This window comes from Mustela erminea, chromosome 3 (genome assembly GCF_009829155.1).
Source record: "Mustela erminea isolate mMusErm1 chromosome 3, mMusErm1.Pri, whole genome shotgun sequence".
Lineage (NCBI taxonomy): Eukaryota > Metazoa > Chordata > Mammalia > Carnivora > Mustelidae > Mustela > Mustela erminea.
The window spans coordinates 60,442,605-60,460,268 of NC_045616.1; the positions used below are offsets into that span (position 1 = coordinate 60,442,605).

The window sequence follows — 17,664 nt, forward strand, 5'->3', positions numbered from 1 at the left end:
CCAAAAGAATGGCTGGCGCCTCCTGGTTTCTTGCCAGTAATAAAGTCCTGCTTAACAGATAAACTACTTAAACGTAGAGAATGTTGTTGGCAAGGATGTTGATGAAAAAGAACCCTTGTGCACTGTTGGAGGGAGTGTAAATTGGTGCAGCCACAATAGAAAACAGCATTATTTGCAATAGCCCAGTTTTGGAAGCAACCCAGATAAAAGGATAAAGATCTTTTACACAGCAGAAATCTTTTATAAAATCTTTTTATCTTTTTAAAATCTTTTTAAAAAATCTTTTATACAGCGGAATATTAAGCAGCCATAAAAAGGGATGAAATCTTCATTTCTGTCAATGTGAATGGACCTGGAGGGTATTATACTAAGTGAAGTAAGTCAGATGGAGAAAGACAGATAACATATGGTTTCACTTAATGTAGAATCTAGAAAAAAAATGAATAAACAAACAAAAAGAAGAAACAGATTCATAAATACACAAAACAAACTGTTGGTTTCCAGAAAGGAGTGGAGTGGAGGGCGGGGGGGGGGGGGGGGGATAGGCAAAAGGGATAAAAGAAAGTGAGAGAGAGAAGCTTCCAGATTATGGAATCAGAGGTGGGGTAAAAGGTACTGCATAGGGAATATAGTCAGTGGTATTGTAATCGTGTTATATGGTGACAGATGGGAGCTACACTTGTGATGAACATAGCATAGTGTCGAGTTGTGGAATCCCTATGTTACACATGAAACTGGTGTAACACTGTATGTCAACTCTACTCAAATAAGAAAACATTTTAGAGAATGTTATTATTATTTTTTTTTATTTAGTATTTTCTTTCCTTTCCTCTTTCAAGGCAGGTTTAACAACTTACTTTCATCCTGGAATAAACTTGAAGAAGATACATTATGATAGCATCAAACTTTATGAGAAATTGGAAGAAGAAACTGGACAGGTAAATGCATGTAACTTGAAATTGTCTTTTAGGTCGATTTCTCAGAAATACGTAGGATTTCTGAAGAAGTTGGACATACCGTCATTAAAGCTCTGTGTAGTGACATTAATAGCATGTGAAATGTTTCACATGGTAGAGAAATCTGATGGGTGTTTCAGATAAGAATCCCAAGTGTGCTTTACTATCCATTTAATTTTCTGAAGTACATTTTCCATGTAGTTAACCACTCTTCTTGATTTTTTTTTAAATGAGGAAATCATACAAAGAAGCTTTCAAAAATATCTTTAGTCAGTTACTATATCTAGAAACTAAGAAATCGGAGCGTTTCAGCAACTGGATTACAAAGGAGCCGAAGGCAATGCCTGCCAGATTGTCACACAGTTTTGAAAAGTACTCCACTAAAAACCCTTCCCTTTTATTTTTATCTCTTCTCATACTTATTAGAGCTCTTAAAATAAAGTGGCCGGCAAAAACTATCTGTAGGCTAAGATAGGAACTTACTTAAATTTTTCATGTTATTTTCCTTGCCTGAAACTATCAAATGGCTCCCCACAGCTTATAGGCCAAAGGCCAAAGAAGGAGAATCTTTATCAGCTGAACCCTGCCTGCTTTCCGGCATTTTCTTTTGCCACTCTTTGCTCTGTTCATATGCTTCAGCTATTCTTAATTACATATATTTTTGAAATGTGCTGGGCTCTCAGCCTGAAACGACATCTTCTCAGATCCCATCTCAGTATTCACCCTCCACCCTTCCCCAAGGTCATCCCCCTTGAGAAGCTGTCCTTGACTTTCCACATCTACCAGTCAGGCCAGCTGAGGCAACATCTTTTGGTTCTAACAATATATAACATTCTTTTATTCTTTTTTAAAGATTTTATTTATTTATTTGGCAGAAAGAGAGTGAGCTCACAAGCAGGGGAGCAGCAGGTAGAGGGAGAGGGAGAAGGAGCCTCTCAGCTGAGCAAAGAGAGAGCAGAGAGACTCTATCCCAGGACCCTGGGATCATGACCTCATCCAAAGGCAGATGCTGAAGTGACTGAGGCTTCCAGGCACCCTAACATGTAGCATTCTTATAACACAAATCACAAATCAATCTCTCTCTCTCTCTCTTTCTCTGTTGTGGTAGTTGCTTTACTGTTTGGTCTTCCTAGGGACTATGAGAAACTTGAGGGCAAGGAATCCATCTTTGATCTCTGTAACCTAGCGCCCAGCTGAGTGCTTGGCCAACTGAAGGACTTCAGCGAATGTCAAATAAATGTGTGTTTCCATTCACGCTTAGCTCATCACTGCAACATTCTGATTCTTTATATTCCTTTTGTTTTTAATTTAATTTTCTTTTCAGTGTTCCAAAATTCATTGTTTATGGACCACACCTAGTGCTCAATGCAATACGTGCCCTTCAAAATACCCACCACCAGCTCACCTAACTCCCCACCCCAGACCCCTCCAAAACCCTCAGTTTGTTTCTCAGAGTCCACAGTCTCTCATGGTTCGTCTCCCCCTCCGATTTCCACCATCTCACTTCTCCTCTCCAACTCCCAATGTTTTCCATGTTATCCCTTATGTTCCACAAGTAAGTGAAACCATATGATACTTGACTCTCTCTGCTTGTCTTATTTCACTCAGCATAATCTTTCCTCAGATCCTTTGTCTTTCTCGTTTTCACAGGGTTTTCTTTTCCTCTTCCATGAACACTACCCCATGTTATTGTAATTATGCTTTCAGCTGTCTGCCTTTCACCCGCAGACTGTAAGCGCCTTGCCTGCAGGCTCTTTGCTTCCTGTTCACAGCAGCATCTCTGGGGCTGACCATAGGGTCGGACACAGAGGAGCCAGTGAGGAAGTAGTTGCTGCGTGAATGTCTTCTTGTAAGACACAAAGATTTTACATAGTTATCTCTTGCACCATAGGGTAAATCTCTTTTTTGTATGCTCGCATTTTTATTGTGCTGCAGAGGAACCATGTTTGAATGCCAAATAACGATTTACTTATGTGTTTCTATTGCCATGTTTGTCACAGGTGGTGGGATTCCATCAGCCAGGTAGTATCAGAATTGCCACAACTCCCGTAAGGGTCGATGAATTTAAATATCAGATGACTCGGACTGGCTGGCATGCAACAGAACAGTATATTATTGGGCCTGAAAAAATTCAAGAGATGTTCCCTTTACTCAACATGAATAAGGTATTTATCTTCACCATTTGTTGACTTGAATTAGGATTATAAAAATTTACTTTGAGAAGTTTATTAAAGGTAGAAAAGCTTTGCGCACACATTTGGAATGGCAAAATCAGATGATAAACACTGGAATCTGGGTACGTAATAGGTGAGCTATTATGTATGCTAAATGAAATATAAAAGCATAATGAAAAAATTTATTAGTTTTCCACCTGTGACAACCGAGGAGGCATTTTTATTACCTTTCTATTACTGTGTTCCCCAGATCTCAGGGTTTCCATATATAAACTTCTGTTTGAGAACCGCAGAGAGAATAATTATCTGGTATGATAAATATGCATTTGACAGGCTGTCTTATTAAAACTTTTTACAAAATCAAACTTAGAAGTGCCATCCTATGTTGCTCCACAAATATTACCGAGGTCTTAACTGTACTCTGTACTCCCAACAAGCTCTATGTCAGGTATTGATCTAGTTTTAACCAAACTTGGCTGAGAAAATCCACTTGGGAATTTAGTGGCTTTTTTTTTTTTTTTTGGCTAGGCAATAATCCCATTTGGATAACAAGCATGACTAACACTATACAATACTGCAGCATAGATTTACATACCAGCTACTATGCTAGGCCCTTTATATGCATAATTTTACTTAATTTTCACAATAATATTATACAATATATATTATTACTGCATAGGAAATTGCAGTTAAGATCATTTACTTAACGGACTCAGGCTCATCCGGCTAGAAGGAGCAGAGACCTGAAGCCAGGTTCGGTCTCCATTGTGCACGCTATTCAAGTTTACCACCAGGTGGGGCTAGTGAGAGAAGGAGGAACGTATGGTCCTCCTTAGAGACTACAGCAGGACCTGAACTGAACTGGGGTGGCACTTTGTATCATTGATCTGGGTGAGAGGCTGTTTGCCCTCGGGAGCCTATAGACGTTTAGATGTATAGGCATTCTCTTGTCTGTAGTTTTGTGTTATGACAGTGTGGTGACAGACTGAGTTGCACTGTCTGCATGGAAATTGCATCACTGTAAGGTTATGCATATTATCTGTTTATGTCACTGTTGGAATGCTTTACTGGAAGTCCCCACCATCACAGAGTTTTCTCAAAGGTATTAGGCAATGGAAACATGTGGGAAGAGTATTCTCTGCATCTGGGGGCAGGGTGCCAAATCAAATAGATAATGGGATTACTGCAGTGAGACATATCCATTATAAAACACCAACGTGACATTTGGAAGTCTACAGTAATATGAATTCCATTAAAATCAAAATAAGTCTCTTGGACTAAAACTGTAAAAAGAGATTGGATTAGTAATCAAAAGCTGCCTACAAAGAAAAGACTGGGCCCAGACGGCTTCACTGGTAAATTCTACCAGACATTTAAAGAAGAATTAATACTAATCCTTCATAAACTTTTCCAAAAATAGAAGAGAACACTTCCCCAACTGATTCTAAGAGGCCAGTATTGCCCTGATACCAAAACCAGACAAAGACATCACAAGAAAAGAAAGGCAGGTGAATTATGTGAATATTGGTGCAAAAATCCTTAACTAGCAAACCGAATTTAGCAATATATAAAAAGAATAATGCAGTATGACCAGGTGGAATTTGTGCCAGGGATTCAGGGTTGATTTAACTTCTGAAAATCTGGGACACCTGGGTGGTTCAGTGGGTGAAGCATCTGGCTTCCACTCAGGTCATGATCCCAGAGTCCTGGGATCGAGTCCTACATGGGCTCCCTGCTCAGCATAGAGTCTGCTTCTCTCTCTGCCTGCCTGTCCCCCAGCTTGTGCTCTCTCTGTCTCTCTGTCTCTGATAAATAAATAAAATCTTTAAAAAGTAACCCTTGAAAATCAATCAGTGTAATGTGTCACATTAATAGAATAAAGTACAAAAACACATGATCATTTCAATAGATGCAGAAGACAGTTGACAAAAGCTCTTTGGGTACTTAGTAGATTTCTACTGAATGAATGAGACCTAAATATAATACTTCACAGTGTTCCCTCTATCAACTTGGTTCATCAGACTGTCATTCTTCTTTGTTTCCCCATGGTACCTAGCCTGATGGCCTACCGCAACATAGATATTCAAGCATTAGTTGTTGAATGACTAAGTCAAGTATACATTTTCCTGACACCTATATGCATTTAACATGTGAAGTTGTTAATAGTATTGAACAATGAAATATAAATAATTGACCAATTAGTATCAGATTGATTGCAAATGTCAGAAACTAAAATGGTAATGGTTAAACACGACATAAGTTTCTCTTTCATTTAGGCAGTCCAGGATCTGAACGGTGGCTATTTTCCATGAAGATTTCAGGAGCCCAGTTGTCTTCTAGATCATTGCTCTGTCATTCCTAGGGTGTGTCTCTTCTGTTTTTAGTCCAAGATGGCAGCAGCTAGAGCTTTAGCCATCATGTTCTGCATTCCAGACAATAGGAAGGAGGAAGGACAAAGAAGGGACAAAGGGCATATGGTAGTGGTTTTTTTTTGTTTGTTTGTTTGTTTGTTTAAGTAGGCTTCATGCACATTGTGGAGTCCAACTCGTTGCTTGAACTCAAGACCCTGACTGAGATCAACAGCTCAGTTGAGATCAAGAGTCAGACAATTAACTGACTGAGCCACCTAGGTGCCCCATGCCAGTGTTTTCTAAAAAATGATTCATGAAAGCTGCCACATGACGCTTTCATTTGTATTTCACTGACCAAAACTTAGTAATACTTCTAGCTACCAGCTGGAACTAGTAACTGCCAACTATTGGAAATTGTTCTCGGTGGCTGTGTTTCTAAATAAACATTCAATTTCCATTACTGTGGGGGCAGGGGAGAGAATGGATGTTGGAGACAGTTGCAAGCCTCTCTCAAAGAGCGTGTCTACTTAACACTCAGTGTGAGTCCTGCCCCTGCCTGAGCTTTGATAAAGGAAAAGGAAGGACAGACTGATCAATCTGATGCCATGATGCCCTTTTAAAGTCCAGTTTAACTAAACATTTCCTGGCAAGATACAGTTACACTGAATAATGGGTAAGTTTTTGTTCAGTATTGACTCTTTTATGATTAATTTAGGTTTTAGCTGGACTGTATAATCCTGGAGATGGTCACATTGATCCTTACTCTCTAACTATGGCCCTAGCTGCTGGGGCTAGGAAATATGGTGCCCTTCTAAAATATCCCGCCCCGGTGACTTCTCTGAAACCCAGATCTGATGGAACATGGGATGTTGAAACGCCACAGGGATCTATGAGAGCGAATAGAGTTGTGAATGCTGCAGGTAAGTGTCATATATAATATATATATTTTTTAAATTAATGGGTTCTTTCAAGTGGCCAGACATGTGGCCATAGAGTAAAGTTTTACACTATGCACATTGTTGGGCGATACTGTAATGTTCCCGAGATGGACATTTTGTCTGTTTCTAAGCTACAAAGCCCCCGCCTCCATCACTTTGCTTTTGGCGTGTGATGCCACTCTGCCCTTGGTGACGCATGGAAAGTTGGTGTTCTTGTTCATCCTGTTTTCTTCTACTGCAGATCATGTTTTGTTAATTATGCTGCTTTTTCTCTTCTGTGTTCGCTCTTTGTTTATACTAATAATCAAAGTCTAGTGTGCAAATTTGTGAACATCCTTTTTGTTCTCAGTTTGCTTTTGGGGTTAGAGTTAATCATTTGTGTTCTCTCTCACCCATTTCTGATTGGTTGACTCCAGTCAAACCAATCAGAAATGCCAGTCAGGGCGCCTGGGTGGCTCAGTCGGTTAAGCAGCTGCCTTTGGTTTGGGTCATGATCTCAGGGTCCTGGGATCAAGCCCTGCATCAAGCTCCCTGCTCAGTAGGGAGCTCTGCCTCTCCCTCGGCCCCTCACCCCACTCATGCTCTCTCTCGTGCATGTGTGCTCTCTCTCTCAAATAAATAAATAAGTCTTTAAAAAAATATTTAACCTTTTTCCTTTCAGAACATTATTAAATATATTTCTCATATATATACACATACATATGTATATATGTATATATGTATGTGTATATATACATATGTATGTGTATATATGTGTGTGTGTGTGTGTGTGTGTGTGTATATATATATATATATATTTTTTTTTTCCTGTGTTACAACTTAGAGTAGTGCAGTCAAAAGGATATTTGAGATAACAAATCACTCATTTTCCATTGTGGAGACCAAAGTCCAGAAAGGTCATGTTACTTGGCAAAGCAACATAGTTAATGTTGGAGCCAGGACTTGGACCTGGGTTTTTGACTCCTGAGTTAATACACTTTCTAACAGGTCATTTACCTGTGATGTCATTTCCAACTGTCACACATACAAAAGCGAGTTCTTGTGCAAATGAAAATGCTTATGCAGTCTAAACTGGACTAATAATTTGTATTTACCTGTGGTTCAGAGTGGTTAATTTAAAACCCAAAGTAAGCCAGAGGCAATAACTGATTTTCTTGTGGTCTGCTCTTTGAGTCATTGCTTAAATTATAAAATGAAAACAATCATTATTTATCAAGTGAAATGATATGTCCATGAAGACAGGTCAGAAACATGGGCCCTTAAGTTCTTTCCTCTAAATTAGTAATTTTTGATTGATGTTATTTTTTATAACAAAACATTTAGTGGTTCCAGAAAAGTTATGTCTTCAATATTTAAGAGTTTAAAATAGTATTTCTGAATTATCCTAATCCATGCCCCTCATTTGAAAAGCATAAAAATCTCAGGCTTTTTTCAATGTTATTTGAAATTCAAAATAATGTTAAAGGACTTGACTAAAAAATAACAGCAAAGGCATAAAACATTGCTTTGTTTTTGAGCCTCACCCCTCACCCCCCAATCCCTATCTGAGACTCCCCCACATTACCTGCCTTAGGGACCATTGATCTAAATTCTGTTAGAAGATCTAAGATAATGAAATAATTCATCTTTTTTTTCCCCATTTAGTAAGGACTCTTTCTAATCTTGCAACTTTATGGTCTCACAGATTTAGTCCCTAAAAACACTGGACCGCTTCTAGAGTGATAGCAAACTAAGCAAACTAAACAAACACACTCTGACCTCCATACCCACACCTGGGCAGACATCACAAATTGATCACTGCACTCATTTGAGATGCACTTGGGCATGTGCCCCCATTTCTGTCACCATAGTGCATCAGGCAACCACTCCCAACTGATACTTTGAAAAATCACATAGAAGAAGTTATTTAACTCATTTATTTATCATTTTCTGAAAATAGTAAGCTTAGGTTTACGTAATTCATTACTGCTGTAATAAATTTTTTCTTTACTGTGAGGAATAAGGAATCACTGAAGGTAAAGACAGAATAATTCTCAAGGAGATCTCACCTAAACAGTGAGTGTCCAGATGAAGTTTTCCATGCAGCTGTGAAATCTGGTGGTGTGATTGGGGGAGGGGAGGCAATGGCAGGAGGAAAACAAACCCTGGAGATTAGGTTGACGGTATAGCTCTGTGTTTACCACTACACGAACCGAATTCCTGGGATTGTTCTCCCAGATGTCCTTCTTTGTCTTTTGCTCCTGAAACTTTTTATCCAGCCACATCTGTGTCCTTTCCCATCCTCTGTTCTTGGTAATCCAGGCAGCTCCTTCTTAAAAAAAAAAAAAAAAAAAAGGATTTTATTTATTTGAGAGACAGAAACTGAGTGACAGAGTACAAGCTGGAGGAGGTGCATAGGGAGAGGGGGAAGCAGGCTCCCCACTGAGCAGAGAGTCTGGCATGGGACTCAATCCTAGGACCCTGGGACCATGAACTGAGCCAAAGGTAGAAGCTTAACCCATTGAGCCACCCAGGCATCCTATAGGCAGCTCCTTCTTGAAAACTGTGAAGAACCATGCTGTCTCCATTTTCAATTCTTTATTTCATGCAGATCATATCTCTGGCCCATAATCTTGTTTTTTCGTTTCTTCTTCCACCTCTTCTCTTCCACTGGGTAGAAGTTACTGGAGGAAATCTAACTGATTGCATATTTGTCATCCATGGAAGGTATAGAAAGGTGTGTATTTAATTATTTGTAGGTCTGTTCTCAAAAAAAAAAGTTTATTTAAAGTATAAAAGCTCCCCAAAAAGTAAGTCTCAGTAACTGAGGGCAGAAGTTTGGGCATTCCTGCTTCTACAATTGAAGCTAAAGGAGATTCAATTTTATGAATAAAACAACCATCCACGGAAGGCATTGTGCTAACATGATTTGAGAATGCATGGCTGATGAAATGTATCCCAGAGTTACTCAGTGAGACCAGGATGTTTCACAAATTCAAGCAAGGCCTTCAGGCCAGCTCTGAAATCTAATTAGAGTAACCAGGATATAGACTTGGAAATGTGACCCCAATGAAAAGATATAAATACCACTATTATTACTCAATTGAACCATAATCTGCTAGGAGTTTCTTTATATGAAGTCATAACAGAAGGCAGCTGAATCTTCAGGATATTCATGAAAAGGGAAGTCTAAAAGTCAAAAATAGGTCTGTTTGCTGATGTGTCTCCACGACAGTCTAGGGCAGTGGGGTTCTCTGGCCCAGAAACACATGTATTCCCAACCCTGTGACTGAGCAGATTACTCCTTTGTAAAATGGAGATAATAGTGCCCATCTCAAAAAGTTGTTATGATCAGTAAATGAACTAATAACGTAGAGCACACAGAACAGAATCAATACCACATAGTAAGCAATAAAAAAAATTAAGTGTAATAATTATGATTCTAGGTATTTCTTTGAAAGCCTTATTCGTGCCACCTCCCTCCCAACCCGCCCCCCATTCCGGGGAGACTAGCATCAGTTACTATGACCTCTAGATACAGGCTTTAAGATTACCCACCTCCTTTCACTTGCTGTGTGGTCATACAGCACCCATTATGCCGGTACATTTGGTTCTCCAGATAACAGGTGTGAGAATCACCAGAGGCCATTTCCCAGACTTGAGAAGAAATCTAACTGAAGTGGTCTGAGTGGTCTGTATTTTTAATAAATGCTCCAGGTGCTGTGGGTTCTGCTTCAGATGGTCTAAAAAACAAACAAATAAACAAACAACAACAACAACAAAACTTTAGAGAAACACTACTAAGTAGATGTTCCTACAGGAAAGAGAATGTAGTAACATTATTCTTGAGCAAGCAGAGCTGAAAAACAGTTTCACACATTCCTAGCATCTCAGGATGAAGTCGACTATCCTGTCTTTGTTACCTGAAGCTTTTAAAATTTGCTTCATTCTACCTACCTAATGTGTAGCTCAGGGGCATGAACAGAAACAATTTGTTATGATGTAAACCTTTCCTCTGGGTGGTGAAGAATGTTTCTCTTTACTTCATTTCTAATTGACTCATTAAGCCTGAGATAACTTGTAAGCTTTACTTAAGAATTTTCCTAACATGGTAAATCAGAACTATGATTGGATCATGCCAACATGAAGCCCAGGGTTCAGCCAAAAAAGAATTGCTTAATTTTGCCTGATACTCTGCATCAAAGAATGTCACTGTATAAACCATTATCATCGCTGCATAAACGATCTTACACAAGTAAACTTGTCTGTGAAACTTCGCTCTTTGTTTGAAGTCCATTTCTATTAATCATTGCATTTTTTTTTTAAATGGAAGAGATTTCCAATAACGTTGTTATTGACCCTTCAATTGTTTCTCAGGTTGAAATGGTCGATTTTAGTGATTCTTCCTTATTTGTCTCTCTTACCTCTGAGTTGAAGTGTAATCCTGCCAGATTTAGGTTAATTTTCATGACAAAGAGAGGAAGAAAATACCAACAAACAGCACTACTATAGGGTAAAACAGCGTAGAGCTTGTGATGGAGTTCAAAATCATAGAGCTCTAGAATACCTATGTGTTTGTTTCACTGTATTTTAATGATCAAGTGCATTAATAAGCAAGCAATTAGACTCAGAAGTTCATAAATATGTTTGACTAGGACGGAATTTATTTTCTTCAATTTATGTTTTTAATTGAAACAAGTGTATTGAGGATACTGTAGTAGTTTGAATTGCCAGGCTAAATATTTTGGTTTTTTTTCATATTTTAAATCTGCTAGAGTTGCATATAACTAGGATATGGCTTTCCTGTATTTTCCTGCAAAGTCCTGACATTGGAAATTCACATCTTCCCCCTGATAAAAATAAATTAAATCTGTAAATTATTCAAAGACCAATAAGAGACTCTAATGCCCACAGGTATGATTTTTGGTTTGCAAATAGGCATCCATTTATGGGACTATTAAACAAGTAAGGCCAATTTAGCCATTAGGCCAGAACAAAACAACAGGACACAAGGATGATGTTTAGATAGTTAAATAGAAATAAGTTTGGAGGGGTGCCTGGGTGGCTCAGTTGGTTAAGCGACTGCCTTCGGCTCAGGTCATGATCCTGGAGTCCTGGGATCAAGTCCCACATCAGACTCCCTGCTCAGTAGGGAGTCTGCTTCTCCTGCTGATCTCTCTCCTCTCGTGCTTGCTCTCTCTCTCTCAAATAAATAAATAAAATCATTTTTAAAAAATTAAAAAAAAAGAAATAAGTTTGGACACATAGAGTACATAGTCTGGGTTCCCAGACTGATTCATAATTGATAATTCTGTATCTAGCCCTGAATCTTATAATGACAGAGGCTCCAGAACTCATTATTAGATGCCTAAAAAAAAAAAACAGAAGCAGAATGGTTAAAAATTAAGAGTACATCCTCTAAAGAAATAACCTGAATAAGATTCTCTAATCATTTGAACAATTACTCAAAATTATTATGAAGTGAACAAGCAACTAGAACCTCTTCTGCCCAAATAATCCACTAATGGGTCAGGTGACACCACTTCCCTGCTCTAGAATCATTCTAGATTCTGAAATACCTTTATGTAAATAAAGCTGTCTTCAAATTTTTTTTTTTGTCTTAGATTTTTAAAATAAAGTCTTTTTGTTGCAAGAAAACCAGTAAAGTGTGACAATTCCAGAGTCTCCCGGTGGGACCTTGGGCATGTCTCTTTCCTTCTCTGGACTTTAGTTCCATATCTGTATACAGAATCAAGGGTACTTTGAGCCACAATTTCATTCCTTCTTTTACAAAGTAAAAATACCATTCATCCCCATGGGTAAGACAATCCAGCACACACTGGAAAGTGAGGTACACTCTCATACGGGAAGTCCTGCCCACCTAGGAACCCTTTCTGTTTTTCTGTGGCTCCTCATCCCTCCCTACTCTGGACTCCTGGTTCCTTCATGCCCTTTGCAGGAAAGGATCTTACAAATGTATTCTAACTAAACTTGTACAATAACAGATAAAACTTACTGTGCGCTCTCTCCCAAAGTATATACGTTTTCAAATTTTAAGTTAAGACCACAATTCCGTATTTGTAGAACCTTAGGTATCAGTAACTTGGGGAGAGGAGGGCCTGGAGGATGGGGGGGGACTGACTTTCAGGGCTTTCTTATGCATAATTATTATGTTGATCACACTGGGCCCCTTATCACTTAATCAGCGCTCTTTCAGGAACAGGGTCAGTCCATTACTGTCTTTCTGATCAACATTTGTACATTTTATATAATTGGGTTGTTTATGTTCCCCTTCAAATAAATTCATTTTTGTTGCTGTTTGCCTGACTGCCTCTGCTTATGGGCAAAATCTTTTTTTTTTTTTTTTTTTTTTGAGTAAACTCTTAGATGATAGATAACTTTAAAACACTGGGGCAGGGTAGAATACTGTCTTCTCTTCCCCCACTTAGTTTTGCAATGACAAAACATTTGAAATCTTTATGACATTCCTTTGACTTTGTCATGCGTACTAAAGTCTTCTAAATATTTTATTTAAAAATAAATTGCCATATTAATGTCAGATGTGGTATGCTTACATATGGGTTAACATTTTTAAATGATATTTTTTCTTTAAGGATTTTGGGCTCGTGAAGTAGGTAAGATGGTGGGACTAGAACATCCTCTCATTCCGGTCCAGCATCAATATGTTGTTACATCGACCATACCAGAAGTGAAAGCTTTGAAACGAGAACTGCCGGTGCTCCGTGACCTGGAAGGCTCCTATTATCTCCGACAGGAAAGGGATGGGCTTCTGTTTGGTCCATACGAGAGTCAGGAGAAAATGAAAGTGCAGGATGCGTGGGTCACCAATGGAGTCCCTCCAGGTGGGTTCCATAAACGCAAGCGGGTACAGGTCAGTCACATATGTTTTGTCTTCTCTGTGGCTGGGGGCTGGCTGGAGAATCAGATGACATCATGATATGAGACTACCAGATACCTGGGACTTTGGAGGTGCATGGTTTGTGGTAAGCTCTGTTCTCACGTCCCTTGGAACTATCACAGCAGGAAGTAAGAAAAGAGAAAAGAGGCTGTTGGTGATGGAGGAACTGAAGAAACATATCTCCCCATGGTTTGGAAGTCTTCAGGTCATTTTTGCCTGCCTACGTCGAACTCCTGTCTTCCCCTTTTTCCTCAATCCCCTACCTATTTGGTCGAGTTTCCAAACGGGCATGGTGGGTATCAGAGACAGGATTTCCACGCTGCTAAGAATGAAAGCCTCAGAGTGCGTCACAGAGCGGGATAGACTGGCCTGCAAACTGAAGCCTTCCCCTACTGCATAAATGGCTTAAAAGAGCCCTATGCCACAGAAGGAGGAACTGTAGTTTCTCTCTCAAGTTCTGTAAGGGAGGTGGACCTGTTTGTGTTTTCATGAAACATGTCTACAGAGCTAGATTAAAGATGGAGGTTACGTAAGGAGGTAAGCAATTAAAACAATCTATAGAAAGTGCTAAAATGTCACTGGGACACTGAAATAAGGAGTATAAAGAAATGGAGGAAATTGTACTTCTAGAATTATAATTGCCTTGGGATAGGGGATGAACCTCTCTTCTACTTGTCGGTACGCCTATGCCCATGTTACAACAGATGGTCACTTAGTTGCCTTCTACAGAAGTTCGGCCAGCTCCAGCTAGCTGAGGGCTTTTGTCTTGTTGTGTGGCCTCTGCATGTTTGGGCCTGTGTGGAATAGCTCCTGATCGCAGAGGGAGGGCTGATCGCTACTCGAGAGCCTTCCTTTCTGCTCTTCCCTCATGCTGGCAGCCTCACTTCCAGATAAATGTTGAACAAATCCACCTGGAGGGAGAGCCAGAGTGTCAGCTGGCCCTGGGTGCATGCACATCCCGGTCCCAGCCTAGTGGTCTGCAGCCCTCCATGCAGCCGACCCAGTGCGTAGGTAGCGGGAGGAACAAGCTGGCTGGCTGCTGTGTGGGAAAGTCACCAGTCCCCAGCTCATGTGCGGCCCTGCCTTCAATCACAGCACCTTTGAGGACTGAGAAAAAGATTGTGTTCCAAGACCCTAACTCTTTTTTCGGAATTCTAGCTCTCGGATACTTGGGGGAGCAGTCTTGAGGAAGGAGGCCTCCCTGCCCTTCCTCCTCTGCTGAGACCTGAAAGGCATCTGGAATCCCTTATCCTCCATCCTGGAGTAGTTTTCTGTTTATCCCCCATGTCCTGACATGACTTTGTAAGCTTGCATTTGCCCTTTCCTGGGAGGATAGAATAGACATAGGCTAATTGAGGAATAAAAGCTCTGTCTTGAGAAACCAGTAATTGTTTTTTTTTTTTTTAATTATGGTTGGATTAAATGTTGAAAATTGTTAATATACCCAGAGTTAAATGTATTATTAATGAAAAAGGTTGACTTTCATGATTTTTATTGTTTCAACAAAAATAACATTATTATTCTTGGTATTGTGCTGGGTACCTGTCTGTTGATAGTGAATATTAAGTTTAGACTTAAAAAAAAAAAAAGGAAGTACCTTCCTAAAGACCATCTTTACATGTAAGCTGTTTCAGATTTAGGTCACTTTAGAGTACGTATCAGGGCAGCTGTGGCATCCTGACCACAATGGTATGTCTCTTGCAGGGTTTGGAAAGGAGCTCTTTGAGTCTGATCTTGACCGAATCATGGAACACGTTGAAGCTGCCATGGAAATGGTTCCAGTCTTGAAAAAGGCTGACATCATCAATATCGTCAATGGCCCTATCACCTATTCTCCTGACATTCTGCCTATGGTGGGGCCCCATCAGGGGCTCAGAAACTACTGGGTGGCTATAGGCTTTGGGTGAGTATCTCCATTTGATTCAACATTTATTACAGAGTCAATTTTTTTTTCTTTTTTAAATGGAGTCAAGTATTTTAGATAAGTCTTGTCACCTAATCTTAGGCTAAAATGGAAAGTAGCGGTGGGGCAGAGAGTTTTCTTCCTTTCATGACCATTGAGGTATGAGGAAAAAAAATTTTTTTAAGATTTTATTTATTTATTTGAGAGAGAGAGAGCACAAATGGGGGAAGGGCAGAGAGAGAAAGAGAAGCAGACTCCCCTCTGAGCAGCGAGCCTGATGCAGGGCTTGATCCCAGGACCCTGAGCTCATGACCTGAGCCAAAGGCAGATGCTTAACCGACTGAGCCACCCAGGTGCCCTGAGGAATAAAATATTTGAATTTTAAAATAATTACTATGGATTATTAATGGTTTAATCACTGGTATAGGTTTTAAAGCTTATCATACAGAAGGGCAATTATTTCCTGTAAACTTCTCTTTGCATATTTCCCGCCATTTCCATGATTCATGTCTCTTTTCATGCTGTATATGTTCAGATTGGTCAATTTACCCCAATTTTACAAGGATGTTTTCATAACACAATGTGACAAACATAATTCACAATATCAAATGAATAATGTATCTGATGCATTTTTCACCATAATTCATGTGTGTTCAACATAATTTACTTCTTTAGGATTCCTCAGGTTGCTTACTACTTACGATTCCATTACCCATTTGATGTTTCATCTTTAATATTTGTCCCATTAATCTGGTGAATATTAATGTCAAGCCCACTTTACCATGATATTGGAGCTTCTAATATTCTATTTTTCTTCCCTATTTTATTTGGCCATTTATTCAGCTAATAGTAATGATTGCTAGCTCTGTCCCAGGCCTCGTGGTAGGCAATGGGCTACAGCTGAAAGCAAGGCAGTGAGGTCCATCCAGAGGCATAGGGCTGGTCAGCATGTGATCCTGCCAGTACAGTAGAGAAGCTGTGGTCTGAAGAGAGAAATGGGAGACAAACTTACTTGGACTTGATGATTGATTGCAGTAGGTCTTGAGGAAGAGAAAAAAAATAGCGAATGATGGCAAACTATCTAACTTGACCTTTACCCCTGGTTGGATGCTGGAGCCATGGGGAGAGAGAAACCAGAAAAATAATGAGTTTCATTTTTGAGAGTTTGGGTTTGAAGTGCTAAGTTTACATCTGTGGGACATCTAGAGGGCAAAAACCAGTTGAAGGTATAGGGCTAGAGGGCATAAACTAACTGAGGGTTTAGGTGATCACCTATAGCATCCATATGCAGGCATGTGCATGTAGGACTGTTTCTCAAGTATGTTACTTTCATATCTTCTTTGGAGGAATGCCTGTTCATATCCTTTGCCCATTTAAAAAAAAACATTATTTGTCAGAGTGCCTGCATGGTGCAGTCTGTTAAGCATCTGGCTCTTGGTTTTGGGGGTCATTATCTCAGGGTCATGAGACTGAGCCTTCATGGGGCTCTCTCTCCCCCTCCCTCTCCCTACCCTCATGCACATGCTCTCTCAAATGAATAAGCATATCTTTTAAAATATTATTTGTCTTTTTATTGTTAAGTTGTGGGAGTTCTTTACATATTCTAGATACAAGACCTTTATCAGATACATGATTTGCAAGTTTTTTCTCATTCTTTGAGTTGTCTTTTCACTTTCTTGATGGTGTCCACTGAAGCACGAAAGTTTTAAATTTTGTTGAAGTCTAGAATGTGTATTTTTTTTCTTTTTTAGCATGCAGTTCTGGTGTCATTTATAAGAAACCATTTTCTAATCCAAGTTCATAAAGATTCATACCTATGTTTTCTTCTAAGAGTTTTATAGTTTTAACTTCTACTCTTAAATCTTTGAACAATTTTGAGTTAATTTTTGTATGTGGTGTGAGGTAAGGGTCCAACCCGTTCTTTTGTGCATAGCCAGTTATCCCAGCATCATTTATTGAAAAGACTGTTCTTTCCGTGTTGAATTGCATTGGCTTCTGTGATATCTTTTTTCCTAACACCACTCTGACACCGACATCCAATTTTCTAAGTCTCTTACACCAACTGAGTATCCAGCAATTCAATTCAATTCTGATACTAACTCCCAGGGTTAGTGCAGATCCCACTGGTTAAGGACTCAGTCCCACAAAACTGTCTCCACTTTAGACACCAGTTGCAAGTTCCAGGGATCGTCTGTTCTTCTGAATGACTGACCATAATGTGGGATTTCCTACAAGTCCCTTTTCAGGTTTGATAACTCACTGGAATGACTCACAGAAATCAGGAAAATACTTTCTTTCACCCATTTGTTAGAAAGGATACAACTCAGTAACAGCCAGTAGAAGAGATACATGGGGTGAGGTCAGGGTGGGGGGATATGGCACAGAGTTTTCATGCCCTCTCTGACATACCACCTTTGGAGCACATTAGTAGGTTCATCAACCTG

At 39.5% G+C, this 17,664-nt stretch overlaps 1 protein-coding gene across 1 annotated transcript in view; it reads left to right on the top strand.

The window, feature by feature from the left end:
• DMGDH (dimethylglycine dehydrogenase) overlaps positions 1-17,664 on the top strand; it is a 66,209-nt gene that overhangs the window by 8,457 nt on the left and 40,088 nt on the right. The window contains exons 3-7 of the mRNA XM_032335885.1: positions 840-938; positions 2,957-3,121; positions 6,197-6,401; positions 13,013-13,261; positions 15,022-15,220. Coding sequence (XP_032191776.1) covers positions 840-938; positions 2,957-3,121; positions 6,197-6,401; positions 13,013-13,261; positions 15,022-15,220 — 917 coding nt within the window. The remainder of the gene's footprint in view (positions 1-839; positions 939-2,956; positions 3,122-6,196; positions 6,402-13,012; positions 13,262-15,021; positions 15,221-17,664) is intronic.